We start from the raw sequence: 16,232 nt of genomic DNA, 5'->3' as shown, positions 1-16,232 counted from the left end.
GTTGAGGTAATTTCCAGGAGCGAGATTTCACTTTTCCTTATTCTGAGACGCAGCCTGGAATACACACCCCTGGTTACTTTATATAATCCCTGTTCCCATCACAATGGGCTCACACCACGGAGGCGCAGAAAGGAAGCCACAGGCAGGGAGCACCGCAGGTAAAGAGGGAACCCGGCGGGGGAAGGGCAGGATGCCCCCAGGCCCTTAGCCCCTCACAGTTGCGGGGCAGTAAATGTGTCATGCTAGGCGGGGTTTAGCGCGGCCGAATACATCCTGTGGGCCTGGGTCCAGGGTCAGCATCAGGAAGGCGCCGCCTTTCGACCTAGGGGGGGTCGACGCTCTCGTAGAGCCGGTAACTGCCTGGCGTCGAGGGACTATTAGCCCGAATGGGGAGGTCCGCCTGGCTAGCGTCCCGCGGAGTCCTCTGGGAAGCGGCGTTCCGTGACGTGCGCCGCGCCCCGCGGAGGGTTCTGGGAGTTGTAGTTCAGCCTCGAGCTCGGCCGGCGAAACTTGGCCTGGCGGGCTCCTAGATACCTTTGTCGCCTGGCCCGGGCTTCCTCCCCGTCGAGCAGGAGGTCGAGCCTGTTGTCGAGGAGGGCTGAACGCGGGGCCTTCCAAGTCTGAGTGGCCGGAAGCAGGGCGGCGGGAGGGCCCCGGGGTGGCGCCAGGCTGCCCTGTGAGATTCGCGCGCGCGCGGTCCCGGGCCTCCGAGTGCACCAGAGCGGTGGACACCCTGGGTCCCTCGCGCTTTCGCTGCTCCCTTCTCCCGCGGCATTCGTCACCTGCGTGGGCCGGGGGAGGGAGTAGCCATGGAGCCTGGGGCAGAGGTGAGAATTTCGGAGGGATGCGGCCGCAGAGCCTGCTGGAGAGAAAAAGGGAAAGGCTGCCCTCTGGCTGGGCAGTCTTTGGAAGGGGAAGCATCACGTCTTCTCTGTGAGACCACAGCCCTTTCCATCTGGTTGGTCTCACGTTGAGGTTTTGCGGGAGAGCCCGCTACCTCTTGCCCTGCTGGTCTTTGGAATGATGTATGCCTCCCTTGCACCCCAAATCATCAGATCCAACAGTGTGGCTTTTTCTCTTTTTTTTTTTTTTTAAATTTTATTTATTTATTTGAAAGACGGAGATCACAAGTAGGCAGAGAGGCAGGCAGAGAGAGAGAGAGAGGGAAGCAGGCTTCCTGCGGAGCAGGGAGCCCGATGCGGGGCTCGATCCCAGGACCCTGAGATCATGACCCGAGCCAAAGGCAGCAGCCCAAACCACTGAGCCATCCAGGCGCCCCCAACAGTGTGGCTTTTGATAATGATTTCGTTTTCTTTTCACGGGAGCCCCATAAGGTGGTGGGAAGGAGAGTGTCATACCCATTTGGCAGATGGGTAAAGTGAGGATTCCAGAAGTCACAGGATTTGTTTAGAATCCAGGATCCTACCCCCTTAAGACCCATTGCTTTCCTAAGAATGCCAGTATTGTATCTGAAAAACCAGTGTTCAAGAAGACTTTAACTAGTCTTCCTTCATCCTGTGAGCCTGGAATAGGACAAGAATGGGTCCTTAAGTGAGGAATGGATGGACACACAGAAACTTTGAGTATTTTTTGACTCTCACTCAGCCGATTAGAGAGAGAAATAATGTATTTAATTTATATGTCCAGATTTTCATAGCAGAGTCTTAATAGAATATAAGGTCACAGGAGTATAGGAGGAGTGGAAGGCAGTGATGGTCATGTTTGTCTTGATTCAGGGATGCTGTGGGATTGTCCCTTGATTTCCTGTGTTGACTCTTCTTAGGTGACAAGTAGCTGTGTACGGCAGTATCTTCAAGTTAACCACAAGGCAAGAGTAATCATCATGGCTCCTGACTCCACTTGTAGGGTTACTTTCTGAGGACTCACACCTTTTCTATGCTGGAGAAAATGGCATGACCACGGTGCTACTGACCCCTGCCTGCATCCCAGGTGGGTTAATTTCTTCTTTATTCTCTTTTGTTTTCAGAACAGAAATATGGTTTCCTCCATTGTTTAGGAATTGCTCACCCATGATTCCTAGACCACTGGGTTCATCCTGATAAAATGATGAGTGATGAACCAGACAGTAAATGCTCCTCACTTGTGCAGAACTTTCCCTTTGGCATTCCTTCTCGATACAGTGAGTGCTCAGTTCACTTCTTACTCGCACTTTGGTGCTGTCATTGGCCTCATGGTCAGACACAAAGTAATAAAAGCCAGTTTCCCTGACCCATAAAATTTACCAAGACAATAAGATAGAGATAAGGAAAATAGTTAATCAATAAAAAGATATATATACATATAAAGATGCAGGAATGACTGGTAGGACAAGTCATAAACGGCCTTGGAAGAGGTTTTCCATCCTCTAGAGTATTTCAGGGAAAAAATACTGGGATAAAAGCTATACTTTGGAAAATAAGAGAGAGTAGGTATTAGGTAGTTGGAGAATAGAATAGAGGAGAGAGAAACAGCTTTGGCAGAAAGTCTGTAAGCACGTTGGAGGTCTTCACGGTATGTGTGTCACTGTAGGGTGAACTGGAGTATGGTAAGGGAAGTTTAGGTATTTGTAGTCAGACTGCAGGAAAACCTACATGGGGTCTTATTCCAAAGGTAAATAAAGCCCCATAAAAGTTTGTAGAGGCCCAGCAAGATGAAACATACCTCTCTCTGATTGAAGGGAAATTAGTCAAGATGTTTCTGTAGGCTCTGGCCTGAGACCCTGGGAGAATAGCAGACTCTGTGGTAAAGGCAGTGGGACGATTTGACAACTTCAGACCTGCCTCCCAGCACATAGGTCTGAAAGGCTGGGGGTTCTGATCTGAATTTGTAGATCTCTTTCAGAGGAAAGGGGAGACAGAGTCAGTAGCCTCTGTTGGACAGTTTGCAGTTGGTCTTCCTATGTCTTCCAGCCTCAGCACATGCACACTGAGCAGCAGCTCTTTAACAAGTTCAGTTGCTGAGGTTTTTTCAGGAAACTAAAGTCTGAAAGGAACTGCCAGTTAGTCTGTTACTGTTACTATTTGTAAAGAGAGGAAACCATATAAATTATATTGCTGTGTTGATCACTTCTAAGGCATATGGCCTTAAGGGACCATGAACTTAAATAAAAAGGGTAGTGATTTCATACTTAAAGTATTAAAGAATTAACATATGTGAATTTTTTTTAAGGTTTTTTTTTTTTTTAAGATTTTATTTATTTGTCAGAGAGAGAGGAGTGAGGGTGAGCACAGGCAGACAGAGTGGCAGGCAGAGGCAGAGGGAGAAGCAGGCTCCCTGCCAAGCAAGGAGCCCGATGTGAAACTCAATCCCAGGACGCTGGGATCATGACCTGAGCTGAAGGCAGCTGCTTAACCAACTGAGCCACCCAGGCATCCCAACATATGTTTAATTTAAGAAACAAAACAGAGGAGCATAGGGGAAGGGAGGGAAAAATAAAACAAGATGAAATCAGAGAGGGAGACAAACTGTAAGAGACTCTTAACTAGGAAACAAACAGCGTTTGCTAGAGGGGAAGGGAGAGGGGGAATGGGATAACTGGGGGCTGGACATTAAGGAGGGCAGGTTATGTAATGAGCATTGGGTGTTATATAAGACTGACGAATCAGTGACCTTTACCTCTGAAACGAATAATACTCTGTTAATTAATTCAATTTAAATTAAAAAAAACCAACATAAAAATAAAAATAAAGAATTAAATTATTTTGAGTAGATGATTTTCCAATTAGGTAGTTCTCTTAACTTTATTTTATTATATGAATTGTTTTTACCATTTATTTTTGGAGAGCTGCATCATAAACACTGGAATGCTGACTACAAACGAAACTACCCAGTATATTCATAGGTACGTTCAGGGAGCCAAGGCAAAAGTGGTAGTTGAAAGAGAAACATTTGCTTGCATCCCAGGGAACTGGTCTGTTTTAATGTATCAATATTTAAAGTTGTACATGAATTTTTTTATATAGAATTAGAAAAATTAGTAGACCTCAGTGTTATCTGCAGTAAATAGATCACCTACAGATTCCGAGGAGCATGGCCCACTCTGCTCCCTTACCCTGCGTTTTAGGAGACGGTCTGAGCTGTGTGCCTGTCACATAGATCAAGGTTAGACTTGGCACTCCTGCAACGTCTGATATCCTTCTCTTCCCTTCCCCACCTGTGTTCCCATGCCCACTTTTACAGAACTTCATTTTAACTTGTTTCTACTACTTCTTCTTCAAGTGTTCCTTCCTTCGTTCAGCCTTTGACAAATACAGTGTTTCTGCTCTGTGCCAGGTAACCAGGGTTGCTTCCGTGAGCAAAATTAGACTCTTGTAGAGCTTCCCATCAAATAGGAGACACAGACATGACGCCCAAAGTCAGTGTGTGCATCACCCGAAAGAAGGGAAAGAACAAGGCTCTTCAACCCAGAGAGCCAGGAAAGCCTTCCCTGAGAGGGTAACACTTGAGCTGAGATATGAAGTGTGAGCAAGATAGAAATAGCTGAATGGATGCGGCAGGGGGAGAACATTCAGGAAGAGAAAGCAGCTTGTATAAGGGGGTTAAAGGGAATGTGGCCCACATCTCAAAGGCAACCACCAGCTGGAGGCACAGGGCATGTGGGAGGAGCAGTGTGTGATAGGGGAAGAGAGAGAAGACGGAGCAGGGTGGCGGGTGTCAGACTCATCAGGGCCATTATGAGACATGGCAGGAACACTTTGGGGACTTTGGTAATTTGAGCTTGAGATACTGTTTTACAAATAAATCTACATTCTGTGACAGGTATAGCAAACATCTTAACTTTTAATATGTATTGGACAGATTTTATTCTTTTTTTTTTTTAAAGATTTTATTTATTTATTTGTCAGAGTGAGCACAGGCAGACAGAGTGGCAGGCAGAGGCAGACAGAGAGAAGCAGGCTCCCGCTGAGCAGGGAGCCCGATGTGGGACTGGATCCCAGGACGCTGGGATCATGACCTGAGCCGAAGGCAGCGGCTTAACCAACTGAGCCACCCAGGCGTCCCGGACAGATTTTATTCTTAAAGGAAAACTAGAGAGAAAAATTTTGCCTATTTCTTGAACCCCTTACAGTCTGAAACCATACCACCAAGAAAATAGTTAACTCATAACTACATTTTTTTTTACAGAGAGAGCCAGACAGCACAAGTTGCGGGAGGGATAGCAGAGGGAGAGAGAGAAGCAGACCCCCCCACTGAGGAGAGAGCCCAATGTGGGGCTCACTCCCAGGACCCTGAGGTCATGACCTGAGAAGAAAGCAACCTCTTAACCCACTGAACCATTCCATGCTCCCCTCTTTGTTTCTCTTATACTGTCTTCCTAATAACCAAGGAAATAACACCAAATAAACTCTTTACCTAACGAATTTTTCTTTTCCCATGAACAGGGCTTCCAATTTCCAAGCGTGATGTCATCCCTCAGTTGGAGTGTGGGGAGGAGCTAGAGAGAGAAGTATCAAAAGCGTCAGGTGAGTGGTAACATAAAACCCAGATGGCCAGTGGGATCAAACGGGTCAAAGCATCTTGGAAGTGCTTGTGGAGGAGCCTCTCCAGATTTCACTAGACCCGTGGAAACGTTGCAGTGAAGTCCCTTTCTCCGGTGCTGCACTCCAGCTCTGGATGATCATCTTTTATAAATGCATTCTTTTTACATTTTTTTTTTTTTTTTAGAAAATAAATATTTTCCACCCTTTCAAGCCAGTTCTTTTTCCCAAATAAGGTAAAATGAAGTCAATATTTTAATATTTGTTAATAGTATGCTTGGTTGGGACGTCTGGGTGGCTCAGTGGGTTGGGCCTCTGCCTTCAGCTCGGGTCATGGTCCCAGGGTCCTGGGATCGAACCCCACATCAGGCTTTCTGCTCAGCGGGGAGCCTGCTTCCTCCTTTCTCTCTGCCTGCCTCTCTGCCTACTTGTGATCTCTGTCTGTCAAATAAATAAATAAAATCTTTAAAAAAAAATAATATGCTTGGCTGTTAGGCTCTAAATCAGGCTTTTCATATGTGTTATTTTATCTCAAGAGTGTGACTTTTGTCTCAGATCAATGACTAAAAATCGATCTCTTGACTTTCCCTTTGCCTTCCTTTATCTAAGCAGAGGAAGCATAGAATAGTGGTTGAGTGCAAACCTTAGAACCAGTCTAAATGTGTTCAAAGCCAATCTCAACTACTTACTAGCTCTGTGACCTTTAACAAGTGAATTATCCTCTCTGTGACTCAAAATCCCCTACTATAAAATAAAGATAATGATAGCACTTAACTCATAGGATTGCTGTGAAGATCAAATGAAATAATCCAAGAGAAATGTTTAGAATAGAACCTGGCCAAATGCTAAGCAAGTAATAACTATTGATTAAGTCCTGGCAACTTATTTTGAAAGATATCATGAAATTGACTTGATCATTTCTATCCAAATGGATACTATCACGGACTGCCTGCTAATTATACTTTCCCTAGTCTTATCCTCGTCTAACTGAGGCAGCATCCCACTGCTAGATTCCTCACTCTGCCAGTTCTGTATTCCTCTGCCTGCTTTCAAGGCTTTTGTTACTTACCTGCCTAACCTTTTCATCTTCTTCATCCTTCAGCTTGAACCCTTAACACCAGACAGGCAGTCTCTTACTTTCCTCCACTTCCTGTGTGTTCTCCGTGGACATTTGGGAATTTAATTCCTCCATTCCCCATAGCTGAAAGTCCTGAAAGTCCATTTGCCTTCAACCTGTTTCTGCCCATTTGCCCTTTAAAATCCCAGGTACTTTCCTGATTATGGCATGTAGTTGAGAACATTGTATTGCATCGATTTATTTGTGGATATTAAGGAGCATTTAAGCCTGGAAATATTTAATTAAATATTTTTAGCTTTTTAATAATTAAACATTTTTAGCTTTTCTCCCAAAACTCTTACTAGGAAACCTAGGATTTGGGGCAGGCCCCCTGACAGACTGAGAACAAATCTGAGCATGTAGGGATTTGCTCTTCTCCCTACATGCCACTCTTTTTTTCTGAACTTCGTTCTATTTAACTCTTTGAAGTTTGTTAAGTGTGGGGCAGTCAGAGGTGATCAGTTGCTTCTTCTTTTTTTTTTTTTTTTTTTTAAAGATTATGGGTGGCTTAGTCATCGAGAGTCTGCCTTCGGCTCGGATCATGATCCCAGGGTTCTGAGATCAAGGCCCACACTGGGCTCCCTGCTTGGCAGGAAGACTGCTTCTCCCTCTCCCACTCCCCCTTGCTTGTGCTCCTTCTGTGTGTGTGTGTGTGTCTCTGTCAAATAAATCTTTTAAAAAAAAGATTTATTATTTTTTAACGATTTATTTATTTATTTATTTGAGAGAGAGCATAAGTGGAAGGGGCAGGAGGAGGAGAGAGAATTCCAAGCAGGCTCCATGCTGAGCACAGAGCCTGACATGGAACTCAGTCTCATGACCCTGAGACTGTGACATGAGCTGAAATCAAGAAGAGTTGGACGCTTAACCAACTGAACCACCCAGACATTCCATTTGCTTCTTAATCACTAAGCCTTGTGATGATGTGAAGTTGCTGATCTGGACCACTTTGTTTCTTTGGTTTTTTAAAATTTTTTTTAAAAGATTTTATTTATTTGTTTTAGAGAATGCACGCAGCTCTTGCGAGTGCACACAAGCAGGGGGAGGGGCAGAGGGGAAGGGAGAAGCAGACTCCCCGCTGAGCAAGGAACCTGATGCGGGATTCAATCCCAGGCCCCTGGGATCATGACCGGAGTCAAAGGCAGATGCTCAGCCGACTGAGCCAACCAGGTGCCCTGATCTGGATCACTTTGAATGCTAGCTTAGAGAATCCGTGTCTCATCTTGAGACAATGGAACCAACAGAGATTTTTTTTAAGGTGGTTTTTTTTTTTAATTTTTTAAATTTTTATTTTTTTATTTTTTATAAACATATATTTTTATCCCCAGGGGTACAGGTCTGTGAATCACCAGGTTTACACATGTCACAGCACTCACCAAAGCACATACCCTCCCCAATGTTTTTTAAGGTTTTGAAGGTCAGTCTGTTAGCAGTGATTGGGAAATCCTGGGATGGGGAAAGACTGGTAGCAACGAGATCAACTAACGTTGATCACCTCAAGGCATGAGGTGCAGGGGCTCCAGTGAGGGGGGGTAAGAGTGGGCAATCCTTACAAAACTGTCTTTTCCTGTCTCCACCTCACCCGTTTTTAAATCTCATCTGCCATTTCCCCACATGACCTCTGCCTAGTCTTACTCTCTCTTACTCTTTCTCATCTCCTCCCCTCCTGGATAGAAGAATATTGAGTGCCTGCTCACTCTTTCCCTTTAGGGCACCTCTTTGCCCACTCATCTTTCTTTTCTCAAGTCCTTTCAAAATTGCGAAGCGATTTTTGAGAGCTTTCAAGTTCCTCTGTTCCCTGTAAGTGTTTTTCATTTGTTTGTTTTTCATTATTTTCCTACCACAGCAGTTATTTTCCTTTCCTGTGTAGGAAATGATCCATGTGTATTTTTGTTGTTTTTCAGACTGAGAGACAAGACCAGAAGGCAAGGAGCTTACTCCAGAACAGAATATTTCTGAGGAAGAACCAGCCCCTGGTGTGTTACTAGAAAGATTTCCAAAAGAAAGTTCCAGTGAATGTGAAGATTCTTTAGAGAGTCAGCAGGAGAACCATGAGAAACATTTAATACGGGAGGCTGTCACTCAGAAGAAATCTTCTGGGGAGAGACGTTACCAGTGTGATGAATTGGGGAAAAGTTGTAGTCAGAGGTCATCCCTTCCCCAGCAACAAGGAGGGAGACTACATAACTGTGATTCATTTAAAAAGAACTTAAAATTCAGATCTAATGAGGCACGAGAAGATTTGTGCCGAGAAGAAACCTTGGAAGTGTAATGAGTGTGAGAAAGCCTTTAGTTACTACTCAGCTTTTGTCTTGCATCAGAGAATTCACACAGGAGAAAAGCCCTATGAATGTAACGAGTGTGGGAAAGCTTTTAGCCAGAGCATACACCTTACTCTACACCAGAGAGTTCATACTGGAGAGAAACCCTATGAATGTCACGAATGTGGGAAAGCCTTCAGTCACCGCTCTGCTCTCATTCGCCACCATATCATCCATACTGGAGAGAAGCCCTATGAGTGCAGTGAATGTGGGAAGGCCTTTAATCAGAGCTCATACCTCACTCAACATCAGCGAATTCATACTGGAGAAAAACCTTATGAGTGTAACGAGTGTGGGAAGGCCTTTAGCCAGAGCACATTCCTTACCCAGCATCAGGTCATTCACACTGGAGAGAAACCCTATAAGTGTAATGAATGTGGGAAGGCCTTTAGTGATCGATCAGGCCTTATTCAGCACCAGAGAACTCATACTGGGGAGAGGCCTTATGAGTGTAATGAGTGTGGGAAAGCCTTTGGCTACTGTTCAGCCCTGACTCAACACCAGAGAACTCACACTGGGGAGAAACCCTATAAATGCAATGATTGTGCCAAAGCCTTCAGCGACCGCTCAGCCCTTATTCGTCATCAGAGAACACACACTGGAGAGAAACCTTACAAGTGTAAGGACTGTGGAAAAGCTTTCAGCCAGAGCTCATCTCTTACAAAGCATCAGAAAACTCACACTGGAGAAAAGCCCTATAAGTGTAAGGAATGTGGAAAAGCCTTCAGCCAGAGTTCATCCCTTTCTCAACATCAGAAAACTCATGCTGGGGGGAAAACCAAAGAATACGGAAAAGCCTTTAGTGAGCATTCAGCCTTTGGCCAGCAAAAGAGAATTCATACTGGATAGAGACCATGTAGATGTGGTACCTTTAGAGCATATTTAGCAGACAGTTACTAAGCGTCATGTGAGGGCTACAAATGAAGTTCAGAGTGTGTCATGCAAACGATATTGAGAAGTCATTGCTGATACATAGCGTACTTAGGATGTGAAGGAGGGGTTTGACATTTTTCCGGTGCAGCAGAGGACTTTAAATTTCCTCGGGGAAAGAGAATGATTATTTCCAACACCTTAAGGTGTATGTAAGCTTCCAAATCCTTGGAAGAGAAACAGGGTGTGTGGTGATGCAAAGAAGGCATCTTGTCTGGGCTGGATAGTCTCTTAATGCTAAGGAGACGAAGCTTTAAAGAGTTGAGGGGGTTCTTTAGGGAAATTGCAGAGGCAGATATAAGAGATTAAGAATTCACAAGTTGGTCCAGGGTTGGGAGTGGCGGTGGAAGGGAAGTGGTCCTCTGGCTTAAGTATAGGGTCACTTGGGAGATAGATGAGAAGGATCGAGAAAAAGGACTGGGGGAATGAACTCAAGAGATGTTGATTGCGGTAACTACCCAAATGAGTAAAGTATTAGACAGGGAAAAGTATTAGACACGTTAGTTGGCCAGCTGCAGAGTTTCCGCCCCAACACCAAGGAACGTCGGCGTGCCAGTCTGCTGCCGCACTCTTTGTTTCGGAGACCTTGCTTACTGATTCACAGCCTGCTAAGAATCGTACTAACTCCAGAGGTCAAGACTGACAGTCTAGAAAGAGAAGGTAGAGAAGGGACCTTTGATGTTTTCAGTCTATTTTAAGCTACCTATTTTAAGCTAAGTTACCTGAGGATGTGTTTATTTATAAAGATTTTACCTCAATTGTATGTAGTTTGTACTTTAGACTTATCCATAGTCACATTAAGTTGTAGACCTAAGCTGACACTGCATATTAGTTTGTGAAATTTGGTAAGACTTTGAAATACCTTTCACCATTTTATTCTTGGGTAGAGGCACAGGACAGCCATATATATATATATCTTTTTTCATTGAAACTTTGAAGGTTATTGCACATATTTTTAGTATTTTGTTTTTAGTTTTCACAAGTTTGATGATGTGTCTTGATGTGGATTTCTTTGAGTTTATCCTGTTTTCTGAACTTCAGTCTGTAGGTGTATGTGTTTCATGACATTTGGGGCATTTTTACCCATCATTTCTTTGAACACATTTTCCAGCCCTCACTCCTCTCCTTCTAGGACCCTGATGACACACATATTAGATCTTTGATTGTAGTCCCACAGGTTCCTGAGGCTCTGTTCTTCTTCTGTTTTTTTTTTTTTTTTCTCCCCCCGCCCCTACCCAGAGTATATTTTTACCTTGATATCCTCAGGCTACCATAACAAAATAACCTAGAATGGGGAGCTCAAACAACAGAAATGAATTTCTCACAGTTTTGGAGGCTGGGAAGTCCAAGATCAAGCTGTCAGCTTTGGCCCCTCTGGTGAGGGCTCTTTTCCTGGATTGCAAAGGGCCTTCTTGCTGTGTCCTCACGAGGCCTTTTTTTTGGTGCTTTCATGGGAAAAGAGAGCTCTCTCTTCTATTTCCTATAAAGCTGCCAGTCCTATCTGGTTAGGACCCCAGCCTTATGACCTCATTTAACCTTAGTTACCTCTGAGAACCCCTGTGTTCAAATACAATTCACACTGAGAGTTAACACTTCAACATATGAATTTGGGGGGCACACAATTCAGTCCATAGCATTCTGCCCCTGGTCCCCCAAATTCATGTTCATGCAAAATACATTTGCTCCATCCCAACAACCCCTCAAATCTTAACCCATTCCAACATCAAGTCTGAAATCTTACCTAAATATCACATAAATCAGATATGGGTGAGGCTTAAGGTATAATTTATCCTGAGGCAGAATTCTTGTTCAGCTGCGAACCTGTGAAACCAGATAAGTTATATGCTTCCAAAATAGGATTGTGGGACAGGCATGTGATAGATATTCTCATTCCAAAAGGGAGAAATAGGAAAGAAGGAAGGAGTGAGAGGTCCCCAGCAAGTCCAAAACCCAGCAAGGCAACCTCCATTAAATCTTAGGTCTTGAGAACAATCCTATTTGGCTGGATACCCTACCTTCCAGACCCACTGAGACAGTGATCCCACCTTCTGGACCCACTGGTCAGCAGTCTCCGCACCAAGTCTCTGCTAGGTAGCCCTGCCTCCAGAACTTTGTTGCCATCTGTGGCAGCTGGCCTGTTGAAACTTAGGTGACATCCCCATCCTTTGACACAGGAGGCAGTGATGATCCTGAAATTGACTTGAGTCATTCTTTTTTTTTTTTTTTTTGAAACATAGAGCATGTTTGTGTTTGGCTGAGTAGCTTTATTGTCCAGTACTGTAGGATCTGAGAGTCTTCCTCCATTTGTCTACTTTTTCTGTCCCTTGAGTCCCAGCTGGCGTGTTTCTGCTGGTACCATCCCGGCTTCTGTGGAGATGGCTGAACTTAATCACACCCATGAGTCACACCCCTGTTCTCTTTTTCAGATGGTTGTTCAGCCACACCCTTAGCGTTCTCTGCAGAACAGGCTTTCTCATATTTTGCAATATGGGTGGACAGAATTTTCCAAATCTCTAAGTTCTAGGGTTTGGGGTTTTTGTTTTGTTTTGGCTTAACAAGTCCTTCAGTGTACCTCTCACCTCTCGCATTTTGTTACAAGCAGTAAGGAGGGCCCAAGCTGCACCTCCAACACTTTGCTTGGAAATCTGTGTTGAATGTCTACAGTTTCTTTGCTCACAAGTTCTACCTTCCACAAAACACTGGAACTTTACAACAAGGATTGCCTTCCAGATTCTGATAACGTGTTCCTCATTTCTATCTGAGATTTCATCAGAATGGCCTTTAACATCCATATTTAGAGTGTGCACCTCAAAACTCTGCCAACCTCTACCCATTACCCAGTTCAAAGGTGCTTCCACATCTTTAGGCATCTGTTAGAGCCCGTCTTGTAGGTGCCAAGATCTGTTAATCTGCTTGGGGGTGCCAAAACAAAATCCCATAGACTGGGGGGCTCATATAACAGAAGTTCATTTCTCACCATTCTAGAGGCTGGGAAGGCCAAGATCAAGGTATGCACTGATTGGGTTTCTGATAAGAGGTTTCTCTTCCTAGCTTGTAGACGGCCACCTCCTTGCTGTGTCCTCACAGCTTTTCCTCTCTGCATGCACGTGTGGAGAGTATTCTATCTTCTTACAAGGCTACCAATCCTATCAGCTTAAGACCCCATACTTACAACCTCATTTAACCTTAATTACCTTCTGCAAACCCTGTCTCTAAATACAGTCACATTGGTTAGGGCTTCAGCATGAATTGGTGGTTGGGGGATGGTTGACGCACAATTCCATCCACAGTAATTTCTTTTCTGTTGTTCAGGTTGCGTATTTTCTATTATTCTATCTTCAACTTTACTAATTCTTTCCTCTGCCCCTTCCCTTCTGATGTTGACTCCATCATTGGGTTTTATTTCATTTCTATTTTTCAGTTCCATTTGATTGTATTTTACTTCTTTACTGAAACTCTTTTCTAAAATCGCATCAAGCATGTTTGTCCTTGCTCACTGAGGCATTTTATGACGGCTATTTTAAAATCTTTTATCAGGTAATTCTAACATCTGTGTCATTTCAGTGTTGGCACCCGTGGGCTGTCTTATTTGAGTTGAGATTTTCCTTCTGTGTGCGTTGGCAATATTTAGTTGAAATCTGGGCATTTTGAGTGTTATGTTATGAGACTCTGTTGCCTATTTAAAGCTTCTATTTGCGCAGGCCTCTTTGGAGAAAGTGTTGAGGGGTTACTGCTTATTACTGTAAGTTGGTTTTGGAAGTGCAGGCTCATCATTGGCCTCTACTGACACCAGGATAGGTGTCCTCACTACTGCTAGGTAGGGGTGGGAGTTAAAACTCCCTACCAGGCCTCTATTGACCCCACACCAGCGAGGTAGGGGAGAGACGTCTTGTCTCTGGGTAGCATTGGAAGCCTTCTCCCCCATGGTCTCCATGGGCACTGCCAGGGTGGGATGGGGAAAGAGTTGGTTTGGAAAATTCTGTCCTTACTTGACCTTCTCTGATACCACTGTGATACAGAGAGGTGGAGCATTGAGGAACCTTGTTACAGACTGGGGAGGTAGAAGTGTAGGCTCCCCATTTGGTCTCAGCTCTTTGACTGGAGTAGGATGGGTATTGTCTACAAGTTTTCCGTCTTGCTAGTCCACTTCTTTCCTTATCCTTTGTTAAGAAAGAACAGATTTTCTTGAGCCATTTTTGTTTGTTTTGTTTTGTTTTTTTCTCTGTGCACCTTGGCATTTCTTGGTTGCCAGCTTCTTCAGAATCCAGTCTGGGATAGATGAGGGCAAAGGAAAACCCAAGGGACTCAGTCTGTGTTGTTCTTCAGGTCCTGAGGTCCCCAGCCAGTTTGTATTCTCCCCACCTTTCAGAATCTTAATGTTGTTTTATATAGAATGTCCATGGTTTTTAGCTATACTTTGAGAAATCGGGAAAAGCACTCCTACATATTTCCCACGACATCCTTTCATTTGACACCAAAATAGCAGGTCAAGTTGTCAAAGGTTTGTGGCATACAGAGGTATATGCAACTAGTTAGGATTAAGTACCAAGAGGAGTGCTCACTTGTCCCTCCAATATAAGTTGCCAAGTTGGTAGGTAGAAACTACCAGGCCACAAGCTTCATCTAGCTTTCAAGGAACTATAGTGTTTAAGTTGAGGAAACAACCAGTATTTAACTGTAGATTACAAATTTCAGAAGGAAAGGTAGGTTTGATTAAGTACATAAACATATGAACTATTGTGTTAGTTTTTTTTATTTATAGATTTGTTCCAAGAGCATGTAAAAACCACTGGAGAATTGAATTCAGAATTTTGGGGTTTTTTTTCTATTATATATTACATGTATATAGATATCTGTTCATTTAAATTTGAAATATAACACAGGATATCCTAGAGAACCAACTAATAAATAAAAATAACTGGGATTTGGGACAAATCACTTCATCCTTTTAGATCTGTTTCCTCATTTATATATTTTTTAAAAATGTAATACCTCCTTCAGAGTGGCTAGATTATGTAGATAACGGATGGAAAGTGATTTGCAAGCTATCAAGTGCTATGTGATAGGTATCGTTGATATAATCATTTATGACCTGTTCATCATGTATGTTTTATGATGGTGTAGTCCAATAAAAATGATGAGTATAATGGAATCCTTTTATATTTTTTTAAAAATAAGTTTTCTTGGACAGAAGTAAAATGTGCATCTTTTGAGATGATGGTAAATTATAATGATAGTTGTTTTTTTTTACTGATAGATTTTCTAATGTCAAAGAATACTTGCATTCTTGGGATTATCTAGCTTAATGATTTTCCCACTTCTGGATGAGTTTGTTAGGGTTTTCCAGAAACAACCAATAATATTTTATATATTATATATGTATAAAATAATATTTTATATTTATATATACATATATTTATATATACATATATATCACTACTTATTATATGTACATATATATATCCTATTGGATAAGTAGTGACATATATTATAAGGAATTGACTCATGCATTTATATGACCTGTTGTCTACAAGCTGGGGACCTAGGAAAGCTGGTAGTGTCTTTCCAACCCAAGTCCAAAGCCAGAGAACCAAGAGCACTGAGGGCGGAAGACCCAACATCTCAGCTCAACAGTCAGGCAGGGAGAGCTAATTCAACCCTGGCCTTTTTGTTCTGTTTAGGCCCATAACATATTGGACATTGCCCACTCACAGTGGGGAGGCACTCTGATTTTCTCAGCCCCCAATTCAAATGTAATCTTTTCTGGGAACACCTTCACAGACACACCCAGAAATAATATTTAACCAGATATTTGGGCATCCCCATGGGTCAAACTGATACATAAAATTAACCATCACACTCATGTGTTTTTACCAGTTAGTCTTGTTCTTTTTTTTTTTTTTTTTAATATTTTATTTATTTATTTGACAGACAGAGATCACAAATAGGCAGAGAGGCAGGTAGAGAGAGAGGGAGAAGCGGGTTCCCCGCTGAGCAGAGAGCTCGATATGGGGCTCGATGTGGGGCTCGATCCCAGGACCCCAAGATCATGACCTGAGCCGAAGGCAGAGGCGTAACCCACTGAGCCACCCAGGTGCCTCTAGTCTTGTTCTTCTATTTGCCTTTCCCCTCTTCTTTTTTGTTTTCTTTCAGATTGGTTAAGTTTTATTTTTTACTTTACAGGTTTGAGATGTATATACTCTGTATTTAATGGTTATTATTCACATTTTTAACAAGCTAAATTATATTAAAGCATGTTTAACTGAAACTCTAAAATTAATCTCACTGTTCCTACAAAAACATTAAGGACCTTAGAATGTTTCAACTTTAATCACTACTGTATCAGTTATTGCTGTGTAGCAAACCAGGCTAAAAATTTAGTGTTGT

The 16,232-nt window shown here is 43.1% G+C and overlaps 1 protein-coding gene across 1 annotated transcript; it reads left to right on the top strand.

Moving 5' to 3' along the window:
* Positions 1–464: 464 nt before the first annotated feature.
* On the top strand, positions 465–14,997 carry ZNF892 (zinc finger protein 892). Its single transcript, XM_082745808.1, has 4 exons — positions 465–827; positions 1,784–1,950; positions 5,382–5,462; positions 8,499–14,997. Exon 4 carries the CDS (start codon positions 8,820–8,822, stop codon positions 9,762–9,764), a length of 945 nt encoding a protein of 314 aa, XP_082601934.1. The 5' UTR covers positions 465–827; positions 1,784–1,950; positions 5,382–5,462; positions 8,499–8,819; the 3' UTR covers positions 9,765–14,997.
* The last annotated feature ends 1,235 nt before the right edge of the window (positions 14,998–16,232 follow it).

This window comes from Mustela nivalis (genome assembly GCF_964662115.1).
Source record: "Mustela nivalis genome assembly, chromosome: 8".
Lineage (NCBI taxonomy): Eukaryota > Metazoa > Chordata > Mammalia > Carnivora > Mustelidae > Mustela > Mustela nivalis.
Note: the sequence above shows the minus strand (reverse complement) of the source record. Positions and strands in the feature narration are given on the sequence as shown.

What these genes read in the sequence shown, in the direction of transcription:
- ZNF892 (XM_082745808.1), top strand. Translation starts at nt 8,820, where the DNA reads ATGAGGCACGAGAAGATTTGTGCCGAGAAGAAACCTTGGAAGTGTAAT.